Source organism: Pleurodeles waltl, chromosome 6 (assembly GCF_031143425.1).
Source record: "Pleurodeles waltl isolate 20211129_DDA chromosome 6, aPleWal1.hap1.20221129, whole genome shotgun sequence".
NCBI lineage: Eukaryota > Metazoa > Chordata > Amphibia > Caudata > Salamandridae > Pleurodeles > Pleurodeles waltl.
In genome coordinates, this window is record NC_090445.1 from 869,169,545 (window position 1) to 869,193,002 (window position 23,458).

At 44.7% G+C, this 23,458-nt stretch overlaps 1 protein-coding gene across 2 annotated transcripts in view; it reads left to right on the forward strand.

Annotated features, from left to right (window-relative positions):
* ZFYVE27 (zinc finger FYVE-type containing 27) overlaps positions 1-23,458 on the forward strand; it is a 314,413-nt gene that overhangs the window by 177,135 nt on the left and 113,820 nt on the right. The window contains exons 9-10 of one of the 2 annotated variants that reach the window (XM_069239634.1): positions 20,400-20,420; positions 20,891-21,035. In XM_069239634.1, the coding sequence (XP_069095735.1) occupies positions 20,400-20,420; positions 20,891-21,035 (166 nt within the window). The remainder of the gene's footprint in view (positions 1-20,399; positions 20,421-20,890; positions 21,036-23,458) is intronic. The other variant, XM_069239635.1, reaches the window with a different exon arrangement.

Sequence of the window (23,458 nt, forward strand, 5' to 3'; positions counted from 1 at the left end):
GATTTATGATTTTCGTATGTTTTTTGCAAAATTGCAGACTGATCCAGTACTTTAAATGGTTGTAGTCCAGATCACGTTTTAAATCACATGCAGTTTTCTGTTTTTTTCATGGTGTATTACTCAGGTTTTCACACCTCTGGGTCTACCATCCGGTGGCCTAGGGTCACTGACCTGCTGTAGTTCCTGTACTTTGCTTTGAAAATTATTTTTTTCACAGAGCAAATCTCACAAACCTTAATTGATTCATGAGTTTCATAATGAAAGAAAAAAAAACAGCGAGGCTTTCACTAGCTAATCCCAGTTGTCTAAAAATTTAATTTTGGTTTACAGAAATTGTGATTCACTGAATTGTGACTTTGAACAGTAGAAATCTACAAAAGTCTTAACAGTTTCAAGCCCATGTCCCACTTTTTTGAAAGCTCACTTACTAAAAACTACTGAACGAATTTTCTCAAAACAGCAGAAGCATACTCTGAGTAAAGTTCTGCTTTCATGCCAAGTTTGGGGTAAATCAGTTTAGCAGTGTTTGCTGCAGGTGCAAGCAAAAGTTCCTGTGAGCTCTAAAATGGGAAAACTCATTATATTCATATCCTGCACCCCATTAACTTTTTTTCCTCTATATAGAAGTGCATGACATTTTTTCCGTACATCAGCAGACTACGCTGTTTGACTGCCAAAAGTTCATGCAGATCCATCTTCGTGAGCCAAAGTCGTAAACAAATAAAAAAAATGCCAATTCATTGATGTAAGGAAATGCCTCCTTGGCATGGTTACCCCCTGACTTTTTGCCTTTGCTGATGCTATGTTTTGAATTGAAAGTGTGCTGAGGCCTGCTAACCAGGCCCCAGCACCAGTGTTCTTTCCCTAACCTGTACTTTTGTTTTACACCATTGGCACACCCTGGCATCCAGGTAAGTCCCTTGTAACTGGTACCCCTGGTACCAAGGGCCCTGATGCCAGGGAAGGTCTCTAAGGGCTGCAGCATATCTTATGCCACACTGGGGACCCCTCACTCAGCACAGACACACTGCTTGCCAGCTTGTGTGTGCTGGTGAGGACAAAACGAGTAAGTCGACATGGCACTCCCCTCAGGGTGCCATGCCAACCTCACACTGCCTATGCAGTATAGATAAGTCACCCCTCTAGCAGGCCTTACAGCCCCAAGGCAGGGTGCACTATACCATAGGTGAGGGCACCAGTACATGAACACTGTGCCCCTACAGTGTCTAAGCAAAACCTTAGACATTGTAATTGCAGGGTAGCCATAAGAGTATATGGTCTGGGAGTCTGTCAAACACGAACTCCACAGCACCATAATGGCTACACTGAAAACTGGGAAGTTTGGTATCAAACTTCTCAGCACAATAAATGCACACTGATGCCAGTGTACATTTTATTGTGAAATACACCCCAGAGGGCACCTTAGAGGTGCCCCCTGAAACCTTAACCAACTACCCGTGTAGGCTGACTGGTTTTAGCAGCCTGCCACTCTCGAGACATGTTGCTGGCCACATGGGGAGAGTGCCTTTGTCACTCTGTGGCCAGGAACAAAGCCTGCACTGGGTGGAGATGCTATCACCTCCCCCAGGCAGGAGCTGTAACACCTGGCGGTGAGCCTCAAAGGCTCACCCCCTTTGTTCCAGCACCACAGGGCACTCCAGCTAGTGGAGTTGCCCGCCCCCTCCGGCCACGGCCCCACTTTTGGCGGGAAGGCCGGAAGAATTAATGAGAAAAACAAGGAGTCGTCACTGGCCAGTCAGGACAGCCCCTAAGGTGTCCTGAGCTGAAGTGACTCTAACTTTTAGAAATCCTCCATCTTGCAGATAGAGGATTCCCCCAATAGGGATAGGAATGTGACCCCCTCCCCTTGGGAGGAGGCACAAAGAGGGTGTACCCACCCTCAGGGCTAGTAGCCATTGGCTACTAACCCCGCAGACCTAAACACGCCCTTAAATTTAGTATTTAAGGGCTCCCCTGAACCTAAGAATTTAGATTCCTACAACTTACAGAAGAAGAGGACTGCTGAGCTGAAAAACCTTGCAGAGAAGAAGAAGACACCAACTGCTTTGGCCCCAGCCCTACCAGCCTGTCTCCCTCCTTCAGAAGAAAACTGCTCCAGCGACGCTTTCCCCGGGGCCAGCGACCTCTGAATCCTCAGAGGACTGCCCTGCCTCCAAGAGACCAAGAAACTCCCGAGAACAGCGGCCCTGTTCAACAAAGACTGCAACTTTGTATCCAGAGGAGCAGATTTAAAGACCCCTGCAATCCCCGCAAGAAGCGTGAGACTTGCAACACTGCACCCGGCGACCCCGACTCGACTGGTGAAGAAACAACACCTCAGGGAGGACCCTCCGGCAACTCCGAGACTGTGAGTAACCAAAGTTGTCCCCCCTGAGCCCCCACAGCAACGCCTGCAGAGGGAATCCCGAGGCTCCCCCTGACCACGACTGCCTGACTCTGAAATCACGACGCCTGGAAAAGACCCTGCACCCGCAGCCCCCAGGACCTAAAGGATCGGAACTCCAGTGCAGGAGTGACCCCCAGGAGGCCCTCTCCCTTGCCCAGGTGGTGGCTACCCCGAGGAGCCCCCCCTTGCCTGCCTGCTCCGCTGAAGAGACCCCTTGGTCTCCCATTGAAATCTACTGGAAACCCGATGCTTGTTTGCACACGGCACCCGGCCGCCCCGCGCTGCTGAGGGTGTACTTTTTGTGTGGACTTGTGTCCCCCCCGGTGCCCTACAAAACCCCCCTGGTCTGCCCCCCGAAGACGCGGGTACTTACCTGCTGGCAGACGGGAACCGGGGCACCCCCTTCTCCATTGAAGCCTATGTGTTTTGGGCACCACTTTGAACTCTGCACCTGACCGGCCCTGAGCTGCTGGTGTGGTGACTTTGGGGTTGCTCTGAACCCCCAACGGTGGGCTACTTTGGAGCCCAAACTGAACCCGTAGGTGGTTTACTTACCTGCAAAAACTAACATTACTTTACCTCCCCCAGGAACTGTTGAAAATTGCAGTGTCCACTTTTGAAATAGCTAAATGTGTTTTATGTAAAAAGTATATATGCTATTGTGATTATTCAAAGTTCCTAAAGTACTTACCTGCAATACCTTTCAAATGAGATATTACATGTAGAATTTGAACCTGTGGTTCTTAAAATAAACTAAGAAAAGATATTTTTTTATAACAAAACCTATTGGTCTGGAATTGTCTCTGAGTGTGTGTTCCTCATTTATTGCCTGTGTGTATGTACAACAAATGCTTAACACTACTCCTTTGATAAGCCTACTGCTCGACCACACTACCACAAAATAGAGCATTAGTATTATCTCTGTTTGCCACTATCTTACCTCTAAGGGGAACCCTTGGACTCTGTGCATACTATTCCTTACTTTGAAATAGTGCATACAGAGCCAACTTCCTACAATTGAAAAGTGCATCTATACCATAGGTACACAGTTCTGGTGGTGTGATATATATATTTTCAGTGAAAAAAACAAAAGTTACAGGGATGTTATAATTAGGAAGTAGAATAAAAAAAAAACTTAAAACTTCACTGAAAAACAAATGGTTACCAAAACCATAGAAATTCAGCTGTTCTTGTTAGTTATCTAAAGTAACTGTAGCACTGTAACTCGTGCCCTAAGGTAACTACGACTTGTGCCCTCACATGCACAGTTTTCTCAACAATATTTTTACTGTAAATGTTACACTGGTATTATCAATAATGTCAAAGAAGATGTCATGAGTGATGTACTATCTGGGGTAATTAGCAGTGCATGGTGAGGGCAGGAGTTATAGTTACCTTAGGGCATGAGTTATAGTGACTTAAACAGCTGAATTTCTATTGTTTTGTGTGTGTGAAGTCTGAACCTAACTAGAATGTCTCTGTAATTTTTTTTCCCAGTAAATTTCTAGTTTTTCTTTTTTTAACGTTAAGATGCACATTGCAATGTACAGTGAGGAAGGGGATTTGTACGCAGGACAATACACAAAGGGAGAGTATGTGGGAGCGGGAAAGGACACACGCCGTACTCGACTCCCCAAACATAATACTAAATCACAAAAGAGAGTACGGGGTTCTGGCAACTGTAAGTAGATTGATAGTGTGCCAGTTGCGACACTAGACCAATCTTGTACCTCGACTAAAGGTAAAATGTGGATGGATTGTGGGGTGGTATGAGGTCTGTAGGGGGGGATTTCCTTTACGGACTAGGTGGTCTCACACACTATATAGTGTCATGCTTCATCATATGACCACCTAGCCCCACAGTTGCCAGAACCACATACTCTCTTTTGTGATTTAGATTTGTACGGAGGGCCTGGCTTGGTACTGTGCTGGTACCCACCCAAGCTTGCTGTTCCTGCCCCCCCCCCTTGCCATCCATTGTCCAAGTCCATGCCCCTCTTCCCTCATTACAGCCCTGTGTGACAGTTGTTCTGCCACTGCCCTTTCCTCCTGCCCTGAACAGTTAGCCTGCTGCCCCATCCACTTCCTCCCTACCCTCTGTTGTCCGGGTCCATGCACCACCCCCCTCCCACGTGCTCTGCATGGTCCGATATGCTGACACTGTCCCCTCCCTCCTGTCCTTCATGGTCCATTATGCTGACACTGTCCCTCAGTATTATCAGCTTGCTGCCCTTGCCTCTTCCCCTTCTGCTCTCTGTTGTCCATGCGCATGGCCCTGTCCCCTCCCTATTGCTTTACCTGGTCTGTTCTGATGCACTGCTGTCCCACTTGCCCTGTGTGATGTATTATGCTGCTGCAACCCTTGAAGTCTGCCATGTACAGTCAGTTTGGTGCCCCTGCCCATCTCCCTCCTGCACTCTGTTATCAGAGTCCATGCCTCTACCCCATTTCTCCTGCCCATCATGGTCCAATGTACCAAACTTGCCAACATTTTGAACTTGGTATAGAGAGATTTTTGGGGAAAAAACCTGGGGAATCTATTTTCGCCACTGGCTTGCAATGAAAAACAGGAGATTTGAGTCAGGAGGCAGATAAAGTAAAGCCCTTTGAAATTTAAAAACACCAGGAGTCTCCTGCCAGAATCTGGTCTGTTGGCACGTACGGTTGTGCTATCACAGCGTTTTCTGCCCTCAGTGGCCTGTTATATTGCCACAGCCTCCTGCCTGCAGTGCATCGTTGGTTTGTTGCCACTGCCCCACTTTCCCCTGCCCTCCACGGTCTGTTGTACTTGCTAACATTCTATACTTATTACAGAAGTGTGGCACACCTAACGTCATTTTGACGTAATAAAAACTGTAATACCTAAAGCATTTCATTTAGGAATTATAAAAATGAAATCATGGTTAATGCTTTAAAAAACAAAAATGAGGAGATATTTTCTGAGTTCTCAAATAGTGACGAAAATTTAAATTATTTGCTATCTGTGTTTGTTTTAGCCAGTTGACCACTTGATTATTTGTTACACTTAGGGAAGAGGGTGTGGTATTTCGGCCAGAGCTGCAGACTTTGCATCTGGGAAACCAGGCTAAAGATTCGGCGTCAGCTCAACATCCTGGGCTTCTGGGCAAATCACTTAATCTCCCTATTACGAAAACCAAAATGAATGTGTCCTTGTGTAATGTAAATGATACTCATGTAAAGCACTCCAATACCTTTGGGTCAAGTCTGCGATATATAAAACTGCTAAAAACAAAAACAAAATAAGAGGTTTGCACTCTTCGGTCATTGGGCTATACTTGGGCTACATTTGGGTGATATGTGTGCTACATTGGGCTCTTCATCTGGTGGGCATCTTGGGAGACTTTTTTTGGTATGAAAATCCTTAATTTCCTCATTTACTGTGTGTGCTTAGTAGAAAATGCTTTTAGTTTTCCACTTTGATTCCATCAAGATGATGCTCATATGTGCCACACTCTGGGCATAAATTCAAAATGTTAACACTCTAGCTGCTCTTTAGAGCGCTGTAAGCCGCTAACCACCAGGGAGTTAACGGGCAGTCTATTGCTGTTGTTTAAAGTGCATGTTTCAGTTCGTTTGTCAAAATGTTTAAATGGAAGAGAAAGATATTTGAGAACTCACTTTAAACATATCCTAATTTTTCTTTCTACAGCACTGACGTTAATTTACATGACAATATAACCCACCCCCTTGTTTTGTTCATTTCTAAATTAAATGTTTTAAGCTTTTAACCAGGTTGATTCAATCAAGATGGCTTCAGGTGTGCAGCACTTTTGTCATAAGTAAGACAGCTATTGCTCTAGTTGTTCTATAGAATACAGTGGGTGGCTGCAGTAGAACACAAGGGAATCAACTGACAGGCTGCTCCTGTTGGAAGTATATGTTTTACTGATAATGTCATACTTAAATGTCATATGGCTTAGGAAGATAGTGTGGATTTATAGAACATATGCTCTCATTTTAGCTTCTGGAGCGCTGTTGCGTATTCATGTGCATTATATGTAGTTTTAGCTAGGGTGACTTTAGGGCTTTTGTTATCTTTCTATTGTCATTGTTCTGTCAGTTGTATTGCTGATGCTCTGGATCTAGAATTATGAGGACTTGGGAGTTGATTACCTTGACTGAAGTCGGGTACTTTGCTGTCACCCCAATAAACCTGTTAAAACGTTTCCTGGACTTAATGGATTTACTACAATTTTGGTGAGAAGCTTAAGTGGTGCCTTCTACATACAGTCAACACAGGAGTAGTGCCACTTGTGATTTTGATCTTTGCAACCTGCGCACACAGATTTAAGGCTTGTACTTGGATTGGAATTTAATTTGAAAGTTAGACTTGAATATATTGCATGTACTTTTAAGGACTGGCCCTGGCAACGGAGGAAATTCAGTGGATTTTAGAGTTAATTTGGAGGAATAACTGTGCTTGAAAAGTGCGTGAGCTGGCTTCATCTTTAGAACATTGCACATGAGGCAGCTTGCCACTCTGCATGCGTTTGGCGTACCGCAGCCTGGGTCAGATCTGTCTTCTTGGAATCCAGAATGTCTGTGGAATCACCGTCCGCTTGGCATCATGTTCCTCCTTGGGTTCAGTGTCAGCGTCATAACGTCTAGTGTTGATGCCTACATTTCCCGTCCTTGACGCCATCTTTAGGTCAGGCTATGACTTGAACCTTGCAAACAATGACCCAGGACTCCGTTGGTGGCACCACCTTGGATTTGGGTGCAGCATACAATTACTGCCTCAATGCTGATGCACACAGTGCGTAGTGAGCATTTCATATAATTACTACTGGTATATGTTCTTCAACTGTGTGGAAGTGTGTCCCATCACGCTAATGCACACAGCACTTGGAGAACTAACTCAGTGAAATGTGCAATTCAAGTGGTCTGAGAGACAACAGCAAGCATTTGATTTGTTGAAATCTGAAATTGTGCGAGCACCTACACTAAAACCTTTTTATGTGAACAGGGAATGCATAATTACTGTTGATGCTAGTCTTTATGGTTTGGAAAGTGTGTTAAGGAAGTGTGGAGGTGAGGAATGGAATGTGGCATTTGCATCGCATACGTTTAGTGATGTGGAGAGAAGGTATGCTGTGATAGAGAAGGAGTTGCTGCTGTGTGCGTGGGCTGGGGAACATTTCCACACTTATGTTTGGGGCATGTGAGACTATGTGAGAGAAGGGTGGCCAAGTAGGTGGCAGATTCTGTCTGAGTTGTACCCTTATTGGAAAGTATTGGGGGAGTTGGAGGTGGAAGGAGAAATATTGTTCAAGGATGGAAAGCGGATAGCACATGTAGGGTTGCGTGATTGCATTTTGTTTTTAGCCCATGAAAGACATCTGGGAATGTCGTCCATGAAGAGGTTGATCAGAGCAACCTTTTTGTGGCGCGGATTATAGAGACTGGTGGAAAGAGTTGTGCATGAGTGTGAAGTGTGTTCTAACAGTGGGAAAATGCTCAAAGTGGTGCCTGCCCCTTTGTGTCTGTTGAGTGGCCGAAATTCCCATGGCATAAAGTAGGTTTTGACATTGCTGGTCCTTTTAACTTTCTACCCCATGAATGTAGGTATTCCATGGTTTTGGTGGATTAACACTCAAGATGGCCTGAGGTTGTTTGTCTCTCAGGTTAGCACGCTGTCTGTTACTGAGTTTTTTTAAGGAGCTCTTTGCTCTAGCGGAGTATCCTGATATTCTCATTTCAGTCATCTCATCTGACAGTGGTGTCACAGGAGATGTAAAGCTTTCTCAGCTATTGCAGCATTCGTCATGTTACCACTGCATTGTATGAACCTCTGGGTAACAGACAGGTCGAACGGTTCAACTGTGCGTGAAAGAGTAGTTTGTGGGCACGTGATTTCAAAGGAGAGTGGAAGGACAAACTGAGGGAAAAGATATGGTCATACCACATCACTCCTTATACTACCACAGAGGTTAACCTGTTCAAACTACCTAAGGGTAGAGATCCTGTGTCTAAGTTGTGTCCCTGGTGGTTCAAGAGGTAGCAGTTGCAAAGGATGAGGGCAAGGACAAGTAAGAGGTAGCCTTAAGGGTGGAAGAGAGACAAGGAAAGGTTAAGCGTGCTTATGATGCTAAATGGAAGACTAAAGTACCTGATTTCGTGGTAGGAGACTGGGTCTTGATACATAAACCAGGAGTTTTGTTCAAAAGTGAATCCAGGTTTGGAAAAGCTATGAGAGTGTTCAAGGTCAACAGGAACAGTGTGGTCACCCAAGATGGTAAAGTATGGAATGCCAGAAGGGTGTCTTAAGTGTAAAAATGGAGAGAGGAAGAGTCCTTTTGAGAGTTTGTGTAAAGGATCCATTGGAGAGTGTGGCTGTAAGGATCAATCGTAATAGTCCTGTTAAAAGGCTTCCATGTAGTTTTGCAGATTGTGTAGAGTGTTGTGTTAGAGGTTGTCTTTGTGGTGTGTTGTGATTCTTGCCTGGTGTTGTATATGTTTGTAAGGGGATAGGTGTGTTGCGTATTCATGTGCATTATGGCCCTCATTATGATTTTAGCAGTCTTTTTGAAAGACCACCAAAGCCGCAGGCGCCAGAAGACCGCCAGTGCTGGCGGTCTTCCACCCACCATATTACGAGTACTGAAGGATTTCCTCCACATTTTGGGTAGAAATCCTGCAGTAGTAGTGCTGGCGGGCAGAGGCGCATAGGTGGTTCCACCACTGGCCCCGCCCCACCAGAAGGACTCCACCAGCCGTATTACAACCTGTAATACGGCCTGGCAGTGTCCTGATGGAAGCGCTCGTTCCCTGTCAGGTGACCTCCTTGCCGGATAAGGTAAATCGGCATCCGACAGGGGAGGGTGGTGGGTCTTGTGTGTGCGTGGGCGTATGTCTGCATGTGTGAATGTAAGTGTGAATGCGTGTGGGTATGGGTTGTGCATGCGTGGTTGAATGTGTGAATGAATGTTGAAGTGAATGTGTGTATGGATGCATGTGAGTGAATGCGTGTATGTCAGTGTTGGTGAATGAGCATGCGGGATGCGTGTGGGTGTCTGTGTTTGCATGTATGTGGGCAGGGAAGAGTGTGGGAGGGGGTGCTGAACCTGAGGCGGTGGCACTGTACCTGAACTAAAGGGGAGGGGTGGGTGTCACTGTACCTTAAGGGGAGGTTCTGGTACAGAGGGAGGGTGGGGGGTATTGTGCTTGCTGCAGTGGTGTTGGGGGGAAGTCGTCTGCCGGTGACAGGGAAGAGCCTCCTGATCTGTCCTGAGGTGCCCAACCCAGGACATAATGGTTTCCCTGCTCACACTGGTGCGGACAAAGAAACCTGATTGCTCTTACTTGGCGGGAGCAATTTCAAAACACCTGCCAAGCAGGAGCAAACACTAAATCCAATCCCAGAGGGTGGGAGCATAAAAAATGCTCCCGCTGCTCGGAGCAGACTTTTCATCTGTTTCCCTATTGTACTGAAGTCGGCGGGGAAACAAATAAAGTGGAACTGGCTGGGTTCCGGGGGCCTTGGGGCTCCTCTACAGCCCCCAACCATAGTGTGGTGGGTGTCCTGGGTGGGCACCAGGGCACCTACCCTTTGTTGGCTGGGCCACAGTGGATGGGGTCCCTGAGGCTAAAAATCAGCCCGGGCAGGCGGGGGCACGCAGTTCCCTTTCCCCTTCAGACATTGCCTGGGTCCCGGGAAATGGGGTCCCCAGGGCTGATATTGACCTGGGAAGGGGGCTGCATGCCCCATAAAAATGTTTTAAAAAATGCTTGGCCCCAGGGTTGGGGCCCAGGGACCCAAATCGGCCCATAGAGGGGGCCTGCGAATTAGCAGACTTTGGGCATTTGGCCTTGTGGCTAACACCCGCTGTTCACAGCTGACAGCCGTGTAGGGCATGGGGGTGGCCTCGCGCGGGCGGTTCGATTAACGTATGGTAATTAAATTATATTTAACGTTTAAAAAAAAAAAACTAGAAATTCACTGAAAAAACAAAGGTTACAGTGCCTTAAGGTAACTAACTCATGCCCTCAAAGCGCGCTGCTAATTACTCCACATATTACATCAGTCATGACATCTTCTGTGACATCATTGTTAATATCACTGCAAACTTTGCAGTAAAATTATTGATGAGAAAACTGTCTGGGTTGCGAGCTATATTAGGGCATGATTAATAGTTTCTTGATATAAGTATAACTATACCTGCTGAATTTCTATGGTTTTGTGTGTGTTTATGTGAACTTGAAAAACGGGCACTGAGGTGTGGCGTACACGGGATTACAGGGAATTGTTGCGACACAGAACTCAGTTTTCTTTTGAGATAAAAAACTGTAGAAACAGCAGTGACCGTCTTTAGTTAAGCTTCCTTTCCATGGGTATTATGTCATATTTTCCAGTGTGCTTTGCCATAGGCACATAAAATAGCTGCTTTAATTAGGTGTAACTTCTAAGTTAAGTTTACTTTGAGGTAACGGTCTTGGCCTAATTGAATCTTGCCTCAGGTCGTTAAATATTAGACACTGTGGTGAAATATCGTTCTCTGGTGTGGTACCTGTTGGGGCCAAAACTAAAATCCTTCACAGTTCCTCTGCAGAAACAGAGTTAATGATCTTAGACCGCAGAGATCGGAAACCACTGGAGGGGGGATATTTCTCATCTGTGAATGTTGGATTTTTAGCCAGTGTTGCAACCCCTACATAAGTACATTATATTTTCAATAACCATAATCCTGTGGGCGTATTTAGGCCTTCTCCTGCATTGTCTTGTGATTGTCAGAATGATTTTCTATTTTGAATTCTTTCAGTCAAGCAAACTTTGGTATTCTCCATATTTTTAAATCAAAGTCTTCGTACCACATGATTAAATGCGCTTCACTGTGCATTCAAAGAGGCAAATCCATTGATAACCTTGTTATCTGGCTAGCGAATGATGCATCCATGTGGGAAGACACAGTATGGCTGTATGTAACTTTGCAACACAATAGCAAGCAGCCTTATACACAAGTGTACCAAAGATATGTTTATACATACACTCGAAAACCCAAAGCTGTGGGCAAACGTGGGTTAACAGACTCCCGAACACCACCAAGGAGAGCAGCAGTAGTGCAAGCCTAAAATGCCCATTTTGCTCTCCTAGAGATCATTGAAGCAAACCTGGAGAGGAAAGAGGGACTGCAGTTTGATTAGGTACTCCTCGGCACAGTTAACCAGCAGGCAGCCATCTTAGAGGGGAATTGATCATAAAAATGTCATTCAAATGTGGCCAACAATGAACACATTACATTGATATTCCTTTTGTATTGTTTTTATTTGAATTTATAAGAAGCACGCCAGAGATAACACCGCATTGCGTAGCCAGAGCACCCAGGTAGGTGTTATGTTTTCAGTACGTGAGACCTCAACAAACCCGCAGCTAACAGTTGAGCCTTCACGTGCATCAGTACAGAGGATTCCAAGAGTAGTAACTAGGTACATTAAGAGCGAACTCCATGGACCATGCGGACAATCCAGAATGTGCTTCCAGTGTGCCTGGCTGAGTTTCTGCTCAGCTCTCACAGGGTGCCAGACTCGCAAGTCTTGTGGACTTGAACAACTGGTGAAATGTTGGCTGAGAGGGAGACCCACACTGCATCAACTGCGCTAGCACACATAAACAAGCAAACTACCCCGAGGACAGCTTCACAATTATGTCTCGTCAGAGAGAAACTTTGGAGAGTGTATCTGACCTCCATATAGTATTGTGCAAGTGCATTGCAACTGAAGTATTCCATGCGCAGACTTGTACGCCTTAAGCTTCAGGGAAATGGCTGCAGGCCAGTGCATAATAAATCCCATTGGGGCTCATTCACATGTGTATAACGCTTTAATCACATAGTGGTTTAGGTGAGCTAATCTAGTGCCCATCTCTCTACATAATATTCTTATTTATCTCATAGTTCTGGCATCACTTAAAGCTGTCTCCATCCGTCTTAAAGCACTCCCAGTGCCTAATGTACAAATATATTTTGCAATAGCAAAGCCAACAATTTGAAAAATCACATGGCTTGCGAACACAAAATACATATTTTCAATGTAAAAAAGCCCTTTTAACAATTGCAAAAGCCTTTTCAGTTCGTAAAACGTGTTTCTCACTCTGTTATTTGCAAAAGGAGTGTGCCTAAAAGACGCATTGTGCTTCTGTTAGTGAGCCACAAAGGCATGTATAAATCGTTTGTGACCACAGTTGATGTCGCACAGCACTGATCATTTGCCTCCTCCCATGTTCCAATGGTAATTGATTTGCAAAGGGGGAGTTGTCCCTACGGGAAAACATTCCATGTGGGAATCATATCAGTCTGCCGTGGCCACTGCCTCCTCAACAAATACCTTGCTAAACTGTAAACCTTTTTTAAATGCAGTCCCAGTCCCTTTAAAGCACAGGGCAGTTAAAAAATGGTTCCAGTTTACCAATACAACTGTGTGAAAGTCGTTCTGCTTTCAGGGATTTGGAATTCCTATCACCCAACGCTGTGGACATGTTGTTTGGGGTCAAAGGCAACACGTTTTCATGTTTATTTTGTCCTTGGGACAAGTAGGCCCAACCCCCAGCAGCACAAACCCTTTGGCTGCCAGTTTACAGAGAAGGGAACTGTAGGAGGCTGGCCTGGCTTGTAGTGGGTACCAGAGGCACCTACACCTTGTGCCAGGTCCAGCTATCCCTTATTAGTGTAGAAGAGGTGTTTCTAGCAGCTTAGACTGATAGAAGGTAGCTATGGCAAAGCAGCTTAGGCTGAACTAGGAGACATGCAAAGCTCCTACTATACCACTTATATCATATGCACAATATCATAAGACAACACAATACACAGAGTTACTCAAAATAAAGGTACTTTATTTTTATGACAATATGCCACAAGTATCTCAGTGAGTACCCTCAGTAAGAAGGTAAGTAATATACACAAGTTATATGTACAGGTAAGTAATAGCAAGAAAAGTAATGCAAACAGTGTAGAATTACAATAGGTTACAATAGACAAGCATAGGTATAGGGGCAACACAAACCATATACTCCAAAAGTAGAATGCGAACCACGAATGGACCCCAGACTTATGTGAGCTTGTAGAGGGTCGCTGGTACTGTAAGAAAACAGTGAGGATTAGAAAAATACCCCACCCCAAGACCCTGAAAAGTAGGAGTAAAGTGCGCATACTACCCCCAGAGAGCACAGAAGTCGTGATAGGGGGATTCTGCAGGAAGAAAAAACACCAACAGTGCACTGACAACGGATTTCCTGACTGAGTACCTGTAAGACAAGGGGACCAAGTCCAATAGTTGCGACAGTGTCCGGGGGGGGCAGGAGCCCAAGAAACCCCAGCTGAAGGTGCAAGGAAGCTGCCACCGGTTGGAAGAAGGTTGGAGTTCTGCAAGAAAGAAGAGGACTAGCAACTTCTCCTTTGGAAGACGGATGTCCCACGTCACGATGAAGCTTGCAGAGGTGTTCCCACGCTGAAAGACCGCAAACAAGCCTTGCTAGCTGCAAGGGTCGCAGTAGAGGTTTTTGGGTGCTGCTGAGGACCAGGAAGGACCAGGATGTCGCCTTTTGGAGGAGAAGACGGAGGGGGCGCTCAGCAACTCAGAGAGCCCTCACAGAAGCAGGCAGCACCTGCAGAAGTACCCCAACAGGCACTTGGAACAAGAGTGAACCGGAGTCCACGCTAAGTTACAAAAGGGAGTCCCACGACGTCGGAGGACAACTCAGAAGGTTGTGCACTGCAGGACGAAGTGCTGGGGACCCAGGCTTGGCTGTGCATGAAGGAAATCCTAGAAGAGTGCACAGGAGCTGGAGCAGCTGCAAATCACGCGATACACAGCTTTGCAGTCTAGCGTGGGGAGGCAAGGACTTACCTCCACCAAACTTGGACTGAAGAGTCACTGGACTATGGGAGTCACTTGGACAGGGTTGCTGTGTTCCAGGGACAATGCTCGACGGGATGAGAGGGGACCCAGAAGACCAGTGTTGCAGTCTTTTGGTGCCTGCGTTAGCAAGGGGAAGATTCAGTCGACCCACAGGAGATTTCTTCGGAGCTTCTGGTGCAGGGTGAAGGCAGGCTAACCCCAGAGCATGCACCACCTGGAAACAGTCAAGAAAGCCGGCAGGATTCGGCACTACAATGTTGCTGGTAGTCGTCTTGCTACTTTGTTGCGGTTTTGCAGGCGTCCTGGAGCAGTCAGCGGTCGATCCTTTGGTAGAAGGTGAATAGGGAGATGCAGAGGAACTCTGGTGAGCTCTTGCATTCGTTATCTGAAAAATTCCCCAAAGCGGAGACCCTAAATAGCCAGAAAAGGAGGATTGGCTACCAAGGAAGGAGGATTGGCTACCAAGAGAGGTAAGAGCCTATCCGAAGGAGCCTCTGGCATCTCCTGCTGGCACTGGCCACTCAGAGCAGTCCAGTGTGCCCCCAACACCTTTGTTTCCAAGATGGCAGAGGTCTGGGACACACTGGAGGAGCTCTGGGCACCTCGCCTGGGAGGTACTGGTCAGGGGAGTGGTCACTCCCCTTTCCTTTGTCCAGTTTTGCGCCAGAGCAGGGCTGGGTGATCCCTGAACCGGTGTAGACTGGCTTATGCAGAGATGGGCACCATCTGTGCCCATCAAAGCATTTCCAGAGGCTGGGGGAGGCTACTCCTCCCCAGCCCTTCACACCTATTTCCAAAGGGAGAGGGTGTAACACTCTCTCTCAGAGGAAATCCTTTGTTCTGCCTTCCTGGGCCAGGGCTGCCTGGACACCAGGAGGGCAGACACCTGTCTGAGGGGTTGGCAGCAGCAGCTGCAGTGGAGACCCCGGAAAGGCAGTTTGGAAGTACCCGGGTGCTGTGCTAGAGACCCGGGGGATCATGAAATTGTCCCCCCAATACCAGAATGGTATTGGCGTGACAATTCCATGATCTTAGACATGTTATATGGCCATGTTCGGAGTTACCATTGTGACGCTATACATAGGTAGTGACCTATGTATAGTGCACACGTGTAATGGTGTCCCCGCACTCACAAAGTCTGGGGAATTTGCCCTGAACAATGTGGGGGCACTTTGGCTAGTGCCAGGGTGCCCACACACTAAGTAACTTTGCACCCAACCTTCACCAGGTGAAGGTTAGACATATAGGTGACTTATAAGTTACTTATGTGCAGTGGTAAATGGCTGTGAAATAACGTGGACGTTATTTCAGTGGGAGGCCTGTGTAAGAATTGTCAGAGCTCCCTATGGGTGGCAAAAGAAATGCTGCAGCCCATAGGGATCCCCTGGAACCCCAATACCTTGGGTACCTCAGTACCATATACAAGGGAATTATATGGGTGTACCAGTATGCCAATGTGAATTGGTAAATTTAGTCACTAGCCTGTTAGTGACAAATTTGGAAAGCAGAGAGAGCATAACCACTGAGGTTCTGGTTAGCAGTGCCTCAGTGAGACAGTTAGGCATCACACAGGGAACACATACAGGGTACATACTTATGAGCACTGGGGCCCTGCCTGGCAGGGTCCCAGTGACACATAGACTAAAACAACATATATACAGTGAAATATGGGGGTAACATGCCAGGCAAGATGGTACTTTCCTACAGGAACTATCTGCAGTTTTAGGTAATATGTGTGCCCACATGTTAATGCTGTTCGAATTTGTATTTATGGTTCATCAATGAGAAGCCTTCATTATTACTGTGAGCGCTGAAAATAAATGTTTTAAGGTCACACTGCACTACTGACAGTGGTTCCAATTAAAAACAAAAAAGTGTACACACATTTGAAAAGTTTAGTGATATGAGGCTAAGTATCATGCTCCCAGAATGCTCTCTGATTAGACGCAAATGTTTGCAGAAGCTTGTAAGCAAGAGTGATGATTCGTTGCTTTCAAAATAAAATGTTCAGGAAAAAATGTAAGTAGGGAAAAAGGTTTCACTACCATGAAATTTTAGGTGCTATTTCTTTGAAGCGTCATTTAGTGAAATGTGTTGATGCATGCTAGTATTTCCAAAAAATATTCGTAATGGAAAATCAGTGTAACCATTTGCTACACGATTATGGGCAGCATGAAAATAAACAAGCACCGGCAAAGCCAAATGATCTTACATGTTTTTTGTCTCTTGATTTCGTCAATGCATGCCTAGTTTTGACATGGCTTTCGTAACACTTTACTGTTATGGGAGCTGCCAGGCCCTCACCACTGTAGCAAACACTGGCAAAAAGAAAAAAAATGTTTTTGGTCTCAAAAAGCACATATTGCCACCAGTGGTGTAACAAAGGCCCCGCGTGCCCCTTAGCACAGCTCCTGCCCTGAGAGTCTGAAGGGGAGAGGGCTTCCATGTTCTTTGCAGGAGCCCCCTCCAATTTTGTTGCGCCACTGATTGCCACAATAGTCCCTGGCACTGAACAAAACTACTCTGTGTGCCAATATGCTCCTTGTAGAAGAGCAGAAAGAGATCACTTTCAGTAAAGCCATTAGAGAGAGAAATAGAGGTTTAATAAAAACAAAATGTATTTGTTAACGCCAGACCTAATTAGGGCCCCAATTCTCGAAGAAAGTCACAAAAGTGCACCCATGGTATATGTCTTTGAATTAGTGGCTTTCATGAATTCACAAGAACTTACAGAAGTAGACCAGGAAATCGTACTCCTTGAAAATATTTGTGAACTGTATTTTAGCAGGAGCAAATATGCATGTGTAGATTTGCTCATGTGAAAATCTATTGAGCGTTTACAAGTTCACTTTCCCTCCAACCACCTTTTTCCTAACCCTGGAAGAACTTTTATTTCTGCCACTGGCAGGAGTAAATTTCCAACCTTTCTCATTATGGGAAAAGATTAGAGGAGAGCTGGTGAAAATCCTTAAAACATGCAAGTTAGTAGGTTTGCAGACTCAAAGCCTGCCCTGGAACTACTGCTTACTGCTTTCTCCATCCCCAGTATGTAGATCTGCGCAATGGTGGCAAAATAAGCAAACTGCTATAGTAGGGATTGGAATTGCAAGTGTGCAAGCATACTATAGTAGTAGACCTGGCATAATCAGAGAGGCTATTATCAGAGCTCTTATGTAATGATTTTTCTGCTATAATTTGTCGCACCCTACATGGTACCAAAGGGACAACTAGATTTTTTTTACAGGGCAAGTAAATTTAAGAAGCAACCTGTCCCATGGACAAGTCGATGTTTTAATAAATTTCACACCCCTGTGCTTTCCCTTACAGGACTTCATCCCTGCATTCACAGCAAATCCAATGAAGTCACACAATTTACATGCCTAATTCTTTAGGCAGATCTTATGCAGTCACCTGCAAATTGTGGGCTATATGGTTTATTGAAATCTGGTCGATCTTCTGGAAATGTGATGGTTGGTGAATGGACTCTTATGCAGCAATAAGTTCCTGAAGGAGTCACTTGCGTATACTTAAAATTGAGTTAGTATAACAATCCAACTATTACTGAATTAAACAAAAAAAGAATTAATAAAGTAATAAGGTGTGGAAAACATAATTATCAGAAAAACTTTGGGGTTTTTGTTTGAAATTGACAACAAATAATATATTATACACAGTCCATTCCATCAACGTTCAATCAGAGTTCATAATACAACATTATAGAAAACAATACCGCTCCACATTGAACATAAAAAATTAATTTCAGTGTAATTCTTATGATGATCAGTGGGGAACAGTCTATACACCTTAACAAACTCACATTTTCTAATCATAGTCCATTCCTAATTGGCACATTGGTTGCAGATGATCTAAGTTGACAGATGGAAGCTGGAGAGGATATTTTGTTGACGTTTTGGTCTCCAAAGGCACACCAGTACTCAAGAATATCAAGTAAATGTATACTTCCATATATTGGGATGAGTATTTGGAGACAGTGTTTTTGATCTCTAAGAGCATTGTCCATTTTGGCTTTACAAACGTAACTGAGTACTGATGATAGTCTTGTGGATTTATAAGAGACAGGCTAGGAGTGAGAATGATGCAAGACAGGAAGCAATGCATGTTAACTTCTAAGTATAGTACACAAGTACTATACTTAGAATGTGTCAATTCTGTGACCCTCCAGTGATGTTCACTTTTACAGATGCTTCTCAAATTAGGCCCCTCGATAAAAACACCTTGTAGCTCTAAGGGACACTCTAGTTGCTCTCCACTAGACTAGACCTTGCTCTTAAGTGTCAGATACTTCTTCCCCTACCTCATTCTTTCATGCAGAATGCAGCTGCATCAGCACTTCTCCAGATCACAGGTTCGGTCCTAACCTCAATATGAATATTAACACAAGTCTGGGTTCTGTTGACACAAGTCAACCAACTGGTGTTGCCAAATTTGTAAGACTACATGAATACACATGCTTGTCTGTAAAGGGACGGTACTTCTGGAAAACTTGGGCCAAAGGATGCGAGTCAGCACCAGTCATAGTGCGCCATATTCAATAATTCATAACTTGAGCCAACCCACAAGAGTTGTATCTTCTCAAAAAATTCCCTTTCTATACTGGAGAGGGTATTACCAAATTGTTAAAGAGAATGTTGGTTGGAAAGACATTGTGCACTCAGAGTAGGATCCCTTCAGTTTCCTGGCAGTGCACAGTGTAACACAAACAAGGACAAATATGTCCAAATGGATGTGTTTATTAGGGGAGGTGGGTACAGCAAATACCTCATGAGCATTGGCAAACTAACAATGTGCAGTTCAGGAGAAAGAGTTGTCCAGTAGGCTTGATTAGTTTTCCTCGTGCATTTGCCTGCTAGAAGAACATAAAGAGCGATAGATGGTAAATGTGGATGCCATCATCCACTCTGTAGTTTGCAGAAGGGCTGGGAGAAGTTAATTCTGAGAAGTTGTGAAACGTCACAGTTCGTCAGAGTAGAGGATAGTTCCCGTTCTCACCAAAGGAGAGGCTTACCGTCACATAGTGTTACCTACCTCCAAGCAGATGTGCTGCCTTAAAACGGATTAATCCGATGCAGGGAGTTTATCATCCTAGCAGTCAGATCGAACTGAGCCCTGAGTATCTGCTGGTAGAGCATCGCTGTGTCTGGTGGTTAAGATTGCTGGTGGGCCCCTAGTGTCAGCTGCAAAGCGCTCTTGTCCCACACGGGCCCTCATCATCTCCCTTATATTCACTTTCTAAGCTCGGTATTCAAAAATGCTTAGTAACGCTGAATTTCCAAAGGTTACAGTGCAACTGATACACTATGATGAGTGTGACTCAAAGAGCCTCCGCATCAAGAACATTCATATATCATTTACAGAAAATGTTGTTTTCCCTAGTCGGCAAACAGCGGTACAGATCACTGGAAACAAATGAGTTGCGACTCCTCGTGTCATTGCTGCACCAGTGAAGATATAAAATGGCTGTAGTTTTATGGGAATGGCGAACCTACATATGACAATATCAGTTACCATCCACCAGTGGGCCGCTGAATGTGATGCATGGCATTTACAACCACTAGCTGAGGGGGACGAAATCAATCTGTATAGATTGCTTGAGTCGTTCTGTGAGGCAGCTGAAACTGTCTTTGCTAGTACTAAATATATATATATATATATATATATATATATATATATATATATATATATATATATATATATATATATATATATAAAACCAACGACACGGATGAGGAGGGCGTTGGAGCTTAGGCCAAACTTAGTATTGATTGCTCGTTAGGGGCTCTGTCTCTGCTGTATCCTAAGCGCAGTATGGATAGATATGTAAAAAGTTAAAAAGTAAAGCATGAATAGCTAATCGGAATGCTGTAGGCAGAGTGCAACTTGGATTTGAAGAAATAACTTTCTCTTGCCATACGAAGCCGCATCAAAAGTGAAATGGGAAGAGGTGAATCAGTGTACAAAAAAAATCAAAGGTAAATATGACATAGCTCTGCACGATGCTGACTGCAATGTAAGGTATTGCCTTGAACAAAGTCCTGAATTGTAATTTGCTCTGCCCCTTTTCTCCCCTCTCTCTCTGTTTATTCCCGTGCTGCTTGTAAAGGAACACCTGATGGTGATAGTGGTGAGTGGATAGGGCTTGTATGACAGATGGTGAATGATTTTTTTTATGCAAATCGACTAAAAGCATGCGGTGGTGTGTTTGTGCCAACCTAAATTCCGAACTATAAATATTATTAATCTCCAGACATTGTCACCACTACTATATGGTCAGGTGTGAATCTGCCAAGCAGCCGGCTCACATGCATGTTGTTCCTGCCATTGTCCTGTATCATAGAAAGCTCAATGGCCAGTCCTGCCAGTATCCATATAACCTGATGCTGTATTCAGAAATTGACATTGCTGGTGGGCTTTCCAGTCCAGTTCTCAACTCCGGACTGGTACTCATATCCTGGGTACATATTAACCCCGGTTACAGCTTTTGCCACTGAAAACTGAGTAATCCAGGGAGCTAGTTGCTTTGGTGTTTGGTGTTATGGATTAATTGCCCGTGGTTCAATAAATGACGTGTTTTTCTGCTTTTTCCCGGGTTAGGAGGATGATGACCTGTCCCAGGGAACTGTGGAGTATGAGCTCCTACAGGACAACGGATTCATGATGAGTAAGAACGAGGCGATCAGGAACAAGGTTTCGAAACTTACAGAAAAGTTACGGAAACGCTATCCAGCAAATGCCATTGGTGAGTTCTGTTTTTTTCATGGGTTACTTGCATTAACAAGTAGTTCGAAGATGGTGTTTATTATTATGCTTATGTTTAATTAACTAAATAAAACTGTGGAAAGAATACTTCATCATGTTTGTATCCATGACAAATGGCCGACAGCCTCTCTTCTGCATGTAGTCACTAGATGTTGAAAGTATTTTTTTTATGTCTTGTGCGCTTCAGGCTTGCAAAATAATGTAACTTTCGCACATGTCCAAACCTCTAAGCTTCATGGCAGACTCATTTCTGTAGAAGAGACTTCCACTCAAAAATTATATGAAAATCAGCAGCGTTTTAAATTTACAGTGACAGTACTTCCACTTTCAAGATTATACTTGGAACCCTACTTATTCACTTTTATTTTTTAACTTTGAGCTTCTTTTTTTTTTTTTTTTTTTTTTTATATCCACACCACTGGTTTACACGTCACATGTTTTTTTAGTACAATACCATAAACAAGTTCTTGTTGACCTATTCAGCTCATTTTGCTTACCTGGATAGGCCTCATTTACAACACCTTTTACATAAGTAATGCATCTTATGCATGAAAAAATTGAATCTCTGCTTGAATATTGAGAAGCAACATTTACAAAATCAGAATCTTCACATAGCTTCCGTTCAGAGATACTTTCACGACTGCAAGAGTTGTGCCCATTTTTCTGCCACTGAGAGTGACCAAGACTGGTCAAAACCTGCTTTTCATTCAGAGTCTGCAATGTAAATGTGGGGAATACCCAAAAACCCTTGATTTTGTTCAAAAACATTTGTAATGATCTTCCAGATCTTTTGCATCTCTAAATTTAGTTAAAACTGGTATAGTAAGGGAGGGATATTGCCTTAGCACACTAATTTTAAAATGGCAAGTTAACTTATTAAATATTAGCCTAAATTATCCACCATGATGGTGGCCTTTGAATGTACAGTTAGGCATGAAAACTTTCCTGGAAAACAACATTCATGTATTACCACACACATGTAAATGCTTTAATTAGATAGGTACATTTTTACTGTGACCCCTTCTCTTCCGTGACGGTGCTGATCCATTTCTTTTATACATAAAATGAGGTGTTTGATGACATATGTGGCTGTAGATACACATACTGTGCTTACTCCTGGCATCTAGTGTTGAGTCCGGAGTGCTTCAGGTTGTTTTTCTTCAACAAAGCATTTTTTCGAGTAACATGCTCAAGTGACTCCTTCTTAGTGATACTGCCCATGGGCATCGACTCCTTTGTTAGATTGTTTTCTCTCCGCCATCGGGGTCAGATGTGTGTGTCTTTACTCCTGTTCGAAATTTTTCCTTCCGTCTTTTCTGTATCAACAGTAAGGTTTCTCGATTGCCTAGTTCCTTCTTTGCATTCCTCTCCACTCCTCGATCAGGGCAGATGTCTCCCGCTTTGGTCCTACCTCACCATGCGGCATCTGAGATTATGCTGAGCTGACGGAAAGGATGCCGTTCCGTTTCTATCCTCAGTGCCACACAAAATTCCCCCACATAGATCAACATCTAATGTGTAACTTGTGTCTATAACTGACCACCAGGAAGCTACCTGCAAATCCTTCCGGTCGAAGAAGACCCTTTGGTACCGAAGAGTTAGTCGGTTGGACATGGTACACAAGACTCCAGACGACACCCCAGACATCTTCATACAGGAACACGCCCAGGAGGAGCCAGAACAAGAGGAGGTCTTTTTGATCGAGGACTTCAACATACAGTCGGATATTGAAAGCCACGAGATGACATTGTCACAGCTTGTGAGTACTGTGGCCCCTCCTGCCCACCCTAAGACTCTTGAAAAGCCCCTTGCAGAGGTCGCTGGACCGCCATTGCCACCAGGTCATGGCCAGATCCAAAAAACAGTTTTGGCTGCTCTGCCCCTGGCTCAGCTCCGAAAATAGCCAAGTCCAAGACCACGTATTTGGTGTCGACCTCCAGCACCTCGGTCCGAGACATCGTTGCCCTCTCAGTCCGAACTTAGGCACAGAGTACTTTGACTCCGAGTCGACCAGCTACCACTTCCACTTCGGTGCCGAGCAAATCGCGCCGACCGAAAACTTTGGTGCTGAAAACCAAAGAAGCAATAACTTTGGAGTAGAAGGACTCTAGCCAGTCTTCGGTTACACCTTCACCTGTGAAACCCATTTTGGCGACAATGGGCCCTAGACAGCACAGCCTCCATATTCAGGAGGGTACAGGGTGCATTATTGCTCCCGCACTGTACTTTTCAAGAGGAAGCTGTCCTTCCAAAAGGTTTTGGACACTTCTCCACCTCCAAAAAAGGTCATGAAGGACAAGGCGTCTTCCACACCTCACAAGCCCTCCTCCACCTTCTCCACCTCCTGCTTCTCCTCCATCTCCCTGCCCTCCTCATTCACCTGCCTCACCTGCTGCAGTAAAT